We start from the raw sequence: 10,221 nt of genomic DNA on the forward strand, positions 1-10,221 counted from the left end.
CTCTCTTTCTCTTCTTTCGTACAAAGTTCCGCGGTCACGTGTCAAGAACAAGAGGCACGTGTCGTTTTACAAGCGTATAAGACACGCGATTAACACACGAGGTCGCGCTCGTTATCGGCTCGCCGTCGTCGCTATCGCCGTCGTTATCGCGCTCGAGGAGAGTCGCGTCGAGGCAGGAAGCGTCGCCGCTGACACGCGCGCGCGGGGAACACACACGGAGTGGAGAAGTCGACGTCGCCGACGCTCGCTCGCTCGCTCGCTCGCTCGGCCGGCGACGACAGGACAGACCAGGCCAGGACAGGACAAGACGGGCGGAATCGATGCCGCGAGTCGGGAGCGCGAGGGCCGAGCAGTCAACACGCGACAGCATCGTCCGGAGTCCTGCGACGCGCCGTCGTGCCTGAGCGACGACGCTGCTGTGCGGTGCCAGCCCCGCGAGGACGAGGACGCGTTTCCTGGAGCGCCGCGCGACAGCCGGGACCATCTTGGTTCCTTTTGCAACAGGTACGACTCTGTGTGATCGACACTCGGACTCGCTCCGCGACGCGAAGCCGACATCGGACGAATCGCTCGCTGCGAGTGCAGCGATATCTCGTCACTCTCGATCTCTTGAGGCGGTAGTGATGGGGTAGTGATCAGGAGGGTGGAAGGCGCGAGGGTGAAAGCGGCGACACGTTCGGTGACGGATCGTCCTCCGAAGCAAAGTCCTGCTTTTCTCCGGCGGCAAGCCTCGCTGCTCGCGCTCGTCGAAGATCGATTTCGCCTCGTCACAACCTAGTGACAAATGTCGCGACGACGCTACTAAGTACTCGACGATCGAGCGTAAAAGTTGAAGTGGTTGCTTCAACCTGCCCGTATGTAGTATGCTTCTCCGGGGATTAGTAGAGACAGCCGCGCGCCGGCCTAGGCGATCGCGAGGTCGCCTCTTCCCGCGGAGTCTCCCTCAGTAAGCGAGGATTAAAGTACTCCGCGCCGATCGGCTCGCGCTTTTAGCTCGCGCGAGTTACGAGAGACGTTACGAACCTCCTCCCTCGGAGGATCCTCGTTCCTCGGGAACCCGTCAGCGCGGTCAATTCCTCTCGCGAGATCCCTCCTCGCCTGCTCCCCGCCGACGCGACGTTGCGAGGTAGCCGTCGCTGGGAAGAAAGACAACGCGTGCACGTGAAAGCGCCCTGAAAGCGCGAAGCTCGCGTGGATAATTCGCGCTCGCGCGCCCCTTCGGCCGAACTAATCTCCAATCATTGATCATCACGAACGTTTTACCGAAACAGCATGACGAAACGTTTCTCCTCGTGACTCACGCCACGCGATGCGCGCCGGACGAATCGCTCGGCGAAAGAATCGTGGCGTGAGTAACGACCGCGCGCTTCTCGCCCCGCTGTGTGCCGGTCGCCATTTAAAAAGATAATTAACGCTGAACAGAATCCTCCCGAGGGAACGGCTTGTTTTATTTCAGCTGACAGCACGCGTCGAAGTGAGTGATTCGCGCCGTGCGATAAGATTGTCCGTGTTCTTGGCTTTTTAATTACCGATTGTTATCAATCCTTCGCGCGGGGGAGTCTTCATCCCAGCGGAGTAATTGCGCGCCGGGTTTAACCTCCAGCGTGGAAATTGGCCGGCTCTCGGCCGACTGGGAGAGACTTACATCGGCGGCTCTCGCGATACGCGTCGCGTGTTATTTCACGCGAGCGTTATCTTCACGCCGATCGTATTCACGTGCTCGGGTCTTGGCGGATTCGCTAATTTCGCGCGACGAATCGTGTGTGTTTGTTGCGCGCGCGCGCGCGCGTGTGTGTGTGCGTGTATGTGTTTGCAAAGCGGAAGGGAAACACGAAACTGACATCGCTCTCGGAGAACAATCGGTCGCTCGCCAATGCGAGAGCAACTTGTCCGCAAACTCGCTATTTCCAGCGGTTCTCGCGTTATTTACCCTTCGTAGCGAGCGAGCGAGCGAGCGACATCCATTTGCCAGCGCAGTCGGCGCGCTTCGCTTTGTACACCTTAATAATATTCGCTAATTACGTATCGATCCCCCGTCGAACATTCGCATTATTCTCCCGTCGCGACCGTCATCGTGTAACGGATGATCCGCTCGCGCGAACCACGCTGGAACTTTCTACTTTGTCGCATCCGCCGACTCGCCGACTGACGAGTCTTGTTGTCACGGAAATGAAGATATGAAGATGCCCTCCCTCTCTCTCTCTCTCTCTCTCTCTCTCTCTCTGTCTCTCTCTCTCTGTCTCTCTCTTCGCGCGAGATAACGAAGTGGCCGCACTCGTCCTGTCTTCCGTCCTCCACTCTCGTCTCGTCTCTTCGACTGACTCCTTTGTCGTTGGTAAGATCAAGTCGCAGATTAGCCCACTTTCCGCGTTGTTCCGCAGCTTTGTCGCTCCCGCGACAAAGGAGGAGGACGTAATTACATATTATTCTTTTGGACACGACGCGCACTCTGAAGGAGACGCCGCGAGGACGAGCAGCTTTCGAGCTCCGGTTGCTTTGCATTAATGATGATTGCCGCGCGACTCGCGCTGAAAATCGCAAGTCCCATCGCGAGGTTACCGCTCGTGCCGAAGTACGCGCGGCGTACGAGATACGCGGCTCTCGCGCGGAACTCATTTGGAAAGCCCCGCGAAGAATTCGCGGAATAACGAGCGGTGCGCGCGACGGAAGGACGTAGTCTCGTGTCGGATAAGAGATCAGTGATTAGCATGATAATCGCTCGTCGAGCATCGGCGTACAGCGACATAATGTCTCGTCATGGGTCACCGAAAAATATCACGCGCACGCGAGCGGAGCGAGCGAGAAAGGGCAGAGTGTCACGCGATATTATATGTCGCTGAGAGATAGGGGCGTAAGTATGGCCGCTCTCTCTCTCTCTCTCTCTCTCTCTCTCTCTCTCTGCGGCGCACGACATTGATTCTTAAATATCAATTTTCAATGGCCGATTTCAAGGCGCTCCGTCGCGCGGCCACACCTTTCCGCCGTGAAAACGCGTCTGATACAAAAAGGGTGAATTTACCGAATGAGGTCGCCGCGCGCAGCTTGCCACACGAGTCGTATACAATTTTATATCGGCTCTGGCTGAGCGGCGAGCGAGTTGTTTTCGAAAGCGATGTGATTTAACGCGGGGCTTGCATTTCGCAAGCGAGTCACTGCTGCGTAAGGGAATGCATTTTTCGTACGTTCTTATGAGCTTATTTCCGGCTCCATCTTCTTCGATATCGTTTCCTAAAGATTCACTTCTGCATCAGTTGAGAGGATATTTAAAACTTACTAAATTAACTCGTGTTCCTCTCGTTGTTCACCGCACAAAGATTCAGTTTTTTCTCTTCTTCTTCTTCTTCTTCTTTCTTTTTTCTCTTTTTTTTTCTAATTGGCGCAATTTGCATTTCTCCCCCTCCGTCTCTTGGAAATTGTGTCAGTGCAGTAATTTAATCACCGCAACTTGTACGTCCATTCGCGTGGAAATTTCACTCGTTGGATGTTACAGTCTGTCCGGGCCGACGTCGAGCACATCCTTATGGTTGTAGCTCGATACACTACCACGAGCCTCAATATCGTCGCGCCCGACCGACGAGTCGTTTTACGTTGTACTTCTTACGACGCGCCTTATCCACTTTCGTCAAATTACGAAAAAAAACTAAACGACGCTTCGAGTGGCGCGATGATTAATGTACGTTCGATAAACGACGTCGGCCGACGGATTGGAGCGAGAAGGACGTCTGTATACTCGAAACGGCAATTTGGCAGGTTTATCGCGAATAAGAGGCGCGCGATGACGCCGAGTGAAAGTGCCAAACCGCCGAGAGAGAGAGAGAGAGAGAGAGAGAGAGAGAGAGAGAGCGAGAGAGAGAAAGGTCGGAGGAACCTTTAATCGCAGACTAACATAGTTAAATCTGGAACGGCGCGAAGGGGATGGCCGTGTTCTTTCGCTCGCGTCTTCGCTCAAGCCCGAAGCAATATCTCCGCCGATTCCGAACCGAAGAGAAAAAAGAGCCCTCAAAGGAGACTGTTACTGCTGTGTTTCTCAACAAGTTTCTTCGAAACGACGGTTTCAAAGAGACAGTTATTGAGATTATTTTCATCGAACGAAACATCGAGCAGAAATCCCTGAGAAACATCCCGCGCGCGAGTGAATGTCCTTTCGAGCGACTTGCGCGGAATTTAATACGTATTGTATGATCTATAAATAGCACAATGCGTATTTGTCAGAAGGATCTGTAAAGTTCTTCCCGAATGATTTCCCTGTCGCGAGACAACGACCAGACCGAAGTGGGAAGGAGGGGCGGGGGATTTTTCTTCGGACTCAGTTGGGATCGAATTTTCCTCGGTCGAGACATCCGAGAGTCAGCAGCTTTCGAGAACATGGAGAAAGCCCGGATTAGCGAAGCTGTTGAGTGACTGACGAGTACTATAGGTGACAACTTTTACGCAGCTTGTATACCGTAACAACGGATCAATTCATGCATTAAAAGTTTAACTGACCTGTTCTTTATCGCTGCCCACCTTGCACTAGTTTGCACCGGCGGCGCCCTTCTCCTCTCTCTTCCACCAAATCTCAGCTATACATCTATCTTTCTTCAAGTTCCGCAACACCAGTCTGGCGATAAAGAACCGATCTTTTGTGCGTTGCGCACATGTGTGTGTACGCGCGCGCGTGCGCGCGTGTGTGTCCATCCATCAGAAGTGATTTCTTCGCCCCGCAAAAAGCAGCAGAAGTACAGTCTCGCCGAGTCGATATCGATTCGACGCCTTTTACGAGTTATGACAAAATGTTTTTTTCGGTGACGTGTCGTGCAGTTCCATTTAACACGCGAGTGCTCTTAATGCGATGCCCTTCAAAGATACCGCCGCTCGCCAGACGAATTTTAATCAACGTTTACGGAGCCGCACGTTTCACGCTCGCGATATTCGTTACGTCTCGCACGCTCATCTCGCACACATCTCGAGGCTTAATTTCCTCTCTTTCCTTCTTTCCTTCCTTCTTATGCAAGACCAAATCGAATCGAAGAGACCCGAGACACACCGGGAGCACAGCTAGACGTTGGATCTCCATCTTAACGAGAAACAGCTAAAGATAGCAGCGAAGACGAACGACCGGTCGAATGATGCAAGAATAACGACACGACCGCGACTAAACGCATCTCATTTCCGCGGCCTGCGAGCGACGTAGCCTCGCTGGGAAGGTGAGTGACGTGAAGGTGATCAGAAGTTGCTAATGGCAGCGAGAATTTGTTTCGTCAACGTCGTTATTCGGTACATTCGGTAACGTCGTCTCGCAATCATCTAATAGCGCGATGAATTTTCATTCGAATTTGGGGCTGGCGCTTCCTCCGCGATTACGGCCGACATGTTTCACGTACGAGGAGCGATCGTGGAGAGCCTCACCTCGCCTCGTCTCGCGCGATACCTCGCGCGTCTCCTTCACCGAAATCATCGCACGTGAGCGGCCGATGAATTATTAATCCCGCACGCTACTCTTTTTCTGACAAAATATAGGTGGAAGAGGGGTACGAGACCCCGGGATTAAGGCTTACGGCCGTTCCGGGCTGGCGCGTTTCGCGTCCAGAAATTCTGCTCAGGCACCTTGATAAATAACCCTCGTTTGAGCGGGGAAAAAGAAACCGCTCAATCGCTCGCTCGCTCGCTCGCGCAGACGTACGTTTGCGCCGAAAGTGATTTATGTAAGCGGTAAGTCTCTCTCGCGTCAACCTCCCGTAAACTTTCGATTAACCGGACAATCGGGAGCCGCCGCGAAGTTGCGGGCTCGCCTTGAGCATAAAATATGCGAGACCGGTCCGTGCAAAATGCGCATTAAACGGCACGGAACAGCCAAATCGACTGCAAACGACTTTGTCGCCGATCATAAATCATCCCGAGTGGATTTGATAATTTCGGGCTGAGCGCAAAAGGGCCATCTCGATAAGTCGAGCAGCGAGAACGGAGAGAGGAGAGGTAGCACGCAGCGCGCGTGATTCGTGTTCTTTTACATTGTAAAAAATCACTCGCCGGGAGATATATCTCCGGTGTGCGACGCGAACGATGTGTATTTCGCTCGGTACCACGTAACTTGTTAGCGACGACAGCCAGCCGGCCGACCAGCAGGTCGACAGGGTGGTGAAAAGTTGTGTTGGGGAAAAAAATGGAAGGAGATAAATATCGCAGAACGCGATAATACATCGATGTCGCGGTCGGGGGGCGAGATCGGCCCGCGAATCGCGCGTCTATACAGGCAACTATATAATTCTTGCGAACTAAACCCACACTGACGGTCGAGACACGTCGAGACTATCGATCTACGATATTATACGCACACGAATGTATACCGTAAGCAAACACCGGCTACGCGCTCGGTTTAACACCCGTGTGCGTATATATCGCGGACAAATAACGCGGAAAACGAAGCTCTTTTCGATCTCCCCGAGAGGAAGAGCGAGCGAGAGAGAAGGAAAAAGAGAGCTCGGGAAATATTTGAAAAGTGGCCATCTCTCTCTCTCTCTCTCTCTCTCTCTCTCTCTCATCGAGAGGTTAATTTCACTCTCTACGAGTTCGGTGAAAAACCGATGCGCCATCTGTGACGGCTTGATCGCGTCACACTTCTTGCGTGATCATTTTTCTATCTGACGGCGTCAAACGATTATTCTGCCGTTGAAAAAGCGAGATTGAATTATTATTCGTCGGGGGGGGGGGGGCACGAAGTGGTGAGATCCCTCGTCGAGCTTCGAGCGGCTCGTTTAGTATGCATCTCGGCATTGCCCTATCAATATAACGGTGGACTTTTTTTTTTCCCTCAACAGGGCGGGAAGAGGCGGTGACCGACGGAGCTCTACTGACGCAAGTTGGAGAATCGTTCGACCTTAGTGACCTGGGTATGGTCTTAGCAACGACGGCGGGGCGATGACGCTCAACCACCGTCCGCCGTCATCAGCAGGAGTCCCTCAGGACTCACCCAGCTTCCCGGCCCCGGTCCCAATCCCGATCCCGATCCCGATCCCGAAGCCAATCTCGGACAATAGCCGCTGCTCGAGGCGGAACGTCGTAAAAACGCGAGCGAGTGTTACAGCCGGCAGGAGGTATGAGAGATCGCTCTCATCATTACCGAGATCATCACGGACACGCCATGCCCCTCGAGGAGGTTCAAGGGTTGTTACTTCCACCCTCCAGAACAGGTGAGTCGTCCCTCTTGTCGCGACAGAGACCTGCCACGCGTCCTCGCCCGCCGCGCCGTGAAGACGCCGTGAAGTCCGGAGCTGCGCGCACATTTTCAGCAACGCGACGTTGTTGAGGACGGCTCGAGATTCACGGTGCGATCCTTTCAACTGGGAAAAACACGCACACACGTAGAGGAGGAGCCGCGAGATCCTGCGCGTCCTCCGATCGTTGTGCGATAATTTGGTCGTCGTTGGTCCGCACGAAACACGCGGCTTTTTCGCGCGCGATTTGCGGGAAAACGGGATCGCCTGCGAAATTAACGAAGCGCCTGCAGTGTCACGCGCCCTAAGGCGAATCGCTAAATCAATAAATGTTGCAGCGGCCGATCGTGCGTCGAATTATCGCGCGAACGAAGCGCGCGGCCGGCCGAGGAAGCCGGCCTTAGAGCGCCTCGTCCCGTTAAACGGATTCAATTTTAGCTCGGCTTACTCGAGGATGAGGCAAATGACACGGGGGTTAATTACCACTTAGTGACATCCCTGCGAAGTACCGCTGATCCCTATCTCGCGCAGCCTCTCAACTCGCGACCCTCTGCCATCTCCTAATGATAATTTTGCACAACACAGCACTGTCGACCTGCCGCGCGATGTCACACGCGTAATTAGTAAAAAAATTCGCCAACTAAAACGGCCGAGCGGTGAAATCTGCATTTTTTGATTAAGCTCCGATTTGAAGAAGACTCGCGCTTTTTATACGGATTCTCCTCGAGAGATTCTCCTACGTTTGCCTGGTCGTCGATCGCATGGGCGATTAATATTTAGCGTTCTCGCTAACATCGACGCGTCGCTGAATTTTAAATGATGTTTACGCGACCTTTGTTCTTTGCCTTTCTCTCTCTCTCTCTCTCTCTCTCTCTCTCTCTCTCCTTCTCTCTGTCTTCCTCTCCGAATAAAAGCCTCTCGCGGATCCTTTCTCGCCCAATTAGAGTGCGCTCCGCGAACCCGTTATGAATAAGCGGCGGCGACTTAATTACCCCATCTAGCGTTCAGTCGTTTGTTTTTAACGGGCAATGCCTTCATCACGGTCTCTCTTTCTCTCTCTTTTTCACGCCAGGTAACCGGGGACCTCTGAATGTGACGATTGTACAGGTCGGCCGAGGAAATGGAGGCGGTGAGGATGGCGGAAGTGATTTACTGAGATTGGAGCCGCCGTCGGATTTAAGACCGGCACCGTCACCCCTATCTGACACCAGTGCTACCTTGCAGTCTGACAACAATGACACCCTAGCCGGAGGTGAGAAGTACACGCCACGTTACCGCGCTCCGAAAGCTCCGAAGCTCGCCGTTATCCACCTCGTCGCCGGCGCGGTTTTGACACCGGGACCGGTTTCTTACCTTTAATCCCGCCGAGAGAGTTGTCGGCGCGCTCATCTTGTCGAAGGATCAAGGCGTTCCACGGACGAAGGAGCAGCGAGCTGAACTTCGTTAGGCATTAATTCGATTGAAACGATACAAGACAAGCTATAAGACACTCGTCGAACATATCGACGTCCTGGGGAATCTGATATTTGCAGACCAGGAACGACGATTCGATTCGTATCGATTCTTTGGCAATTTAATTTCGTCGAGTCTTGTTCAGTAGAACGATCCGCTCATCGCAGATTCTCAAGTGTCCTTTCGCCTGGGAAAATAGTTTCCTCTTCCGTAAATCGCGTACAGAGATTCTTGCTGCGATCGCAATCTCGGCAGAGAATTTTCGACGGGCAGACCAGCCGTGTCGAATGCAGAATACGCGAGATTCGCTCAAGTGCTGCGAGTGAACATCCCAACCGGCCCGTGACGTGACAGGATATTATCCCGCATTCTCTTTCCATTTTTGAGATTATTTCGTTGAGAGCGTCGCGGTTATATTTATTTACAAAAAATTGAATAAAGTATCACATCACCGTCCCGAGTCGGACGCGACTGATGCACCATTTGCCGCGCGGCGTCGTTAATCACACTTTTTCGGGCTGCCTCCACGTGTGTGTGTGTGTGTGTGTGTGTGTGTGTGCGCGTCCCTTAAATATTGAAGCGATCGAACTTCGTTCACTCTCGGTCGGCGGTGAGCCGCGTGACGTCATATCCCGCCACCGGAAGCGTTTCAACGGCGAGCTTTCGGTTACAGGCAGTTTGTCGAGGCAACGGCGAGAGAAAGAGCGCGGGATCGAAAATAGAGCGGCGAAAAAGCCGATAATGGAGAGATCCCTCGGACGACGACAGTTCCGAACATTTAGCCGGCACAAGAGAACGTTTTCAACAAATTCCCAGGTGTCGATCCAAGATTGTTGCTGGGGACCGGTGGCGACCGCAGCACTTGGGAAGGACGTTACCACGTGAAGGAACACCGGCGTGCTGGAAAAGCTACCTTCCAGGGTCAAGTTTACAATTTCCTGGAGCGTCCCACCGGCTGGAAGTGCTTCCTATATCACTTCTCTGTGTAAGTAGCCACGATTTTTCACGCACGTGCACGTGACTCGGCCGGGCTTTCCCTCAAAGGCACTCGCGGCGATAACATCGCACGTGCGCGGGCACCCTCACTTTGGCCGGCGTAGCAAACCCCCCCTTCCCCCTCCCTGCCGAAAACCCTAATCCCGCCACGGGCAAGGCAAATAAGTGAGAAAGATGCTCACGATGTATCAAACGGACAGAATATCTGTCACGAGCCTGCCTCGCAGAGTGTAACTTTGGGATTCTCCGCTTTTCACCGTGTAACTGATTCAACGGTCAGAGCGACGTATCCTCCGCTCAACGACTTTTTTCTCCGTCTCTCTCTCTCTCTCTCTCTCTCTCTCTTTTGTGAAAATAAAATAAAACATTTTAAGCGTATATACGTGTGCATCGCACTCACGCGCAAGCGCGCGCGCGCTTTATCGGCCGCCCGCCACGCACAATACGTCAAAGGAAAATTAACGCACTTGACGGCGCCGTGCGACATCAATCTCTATCGTCACTTAATAAATATTATTTAATACGCTTCTCGAAAGATTGATGGCAGTTCCGAAATATACATCTCCCTCCACCGCCGCCG

General features: G+C 53.1%; 1 protein-coding gene across 1 annotated transcript; it reads left to right on the forward strand.

Annotated features, from left to right (window-relative positions):
- On the forward strand, positions 1-9,634 carry LOC105183537 (potassium voltage-gated channel subfamily KQT member 1-like). The gene is made up of 4 exons (XM_011141763.2): positions 1-504; positions 6,798-7,169; positions 8,266-8,445; positions 9,462-9,634. Exons 2-4 carry the CDS (start codon positions 7,076-7,078, stop codon positions 9,632-9,634), a joined length of 447 nt encoding a protein of 148 aa, XP_011140065.1. The 5' UTR covers positions 1-504; positions 6,798-7,075.
- Positions 9,635-10,221: the final 587 nt, after the last annotated feature.

This window comes from Harpegnathos saltator, unplaced genomic scaffold, assembly GCF_003227715.2.
Source record: "Harpegnathos saltator strain DR-91 unplaced genomic scaffold, Hsal_v8.6 scaffold539, whole genome shotgun sequence".
NCBI classification, from domain to species: domain Eukaryota; kingdom Metazoa; phylum Arthropoda; class Insecta; order Hymenoptera; family Formicidae; genus Harpegnathos; species Harpegnathos saltator.

Excerpts from the sequence above, each read along its gene's own strand:
- LOC105183537 (XM_011141763.2), top strand. The coding sequence starts at position 7,076 with ATGAGAGATCGCTCTCATCATTACCGAGATCATCACGGACACGCCATG. Across the intron at positions 7,170-8,265 it reads ACTTCCACCCTCCAGAACAG|GTAACCGGGGACCTCTGAAT; the intron begins GTGAGTCGTCCC and ends TTTTCACGCCAG. Across the intron at positions 8,446-9,461 it reads CAATGACACCCTAGCCGGAG|GTGTCGATCCAAGATTGTTG; the intron begins GTGAGAAGTACA and ends ACAAATTCCCAG.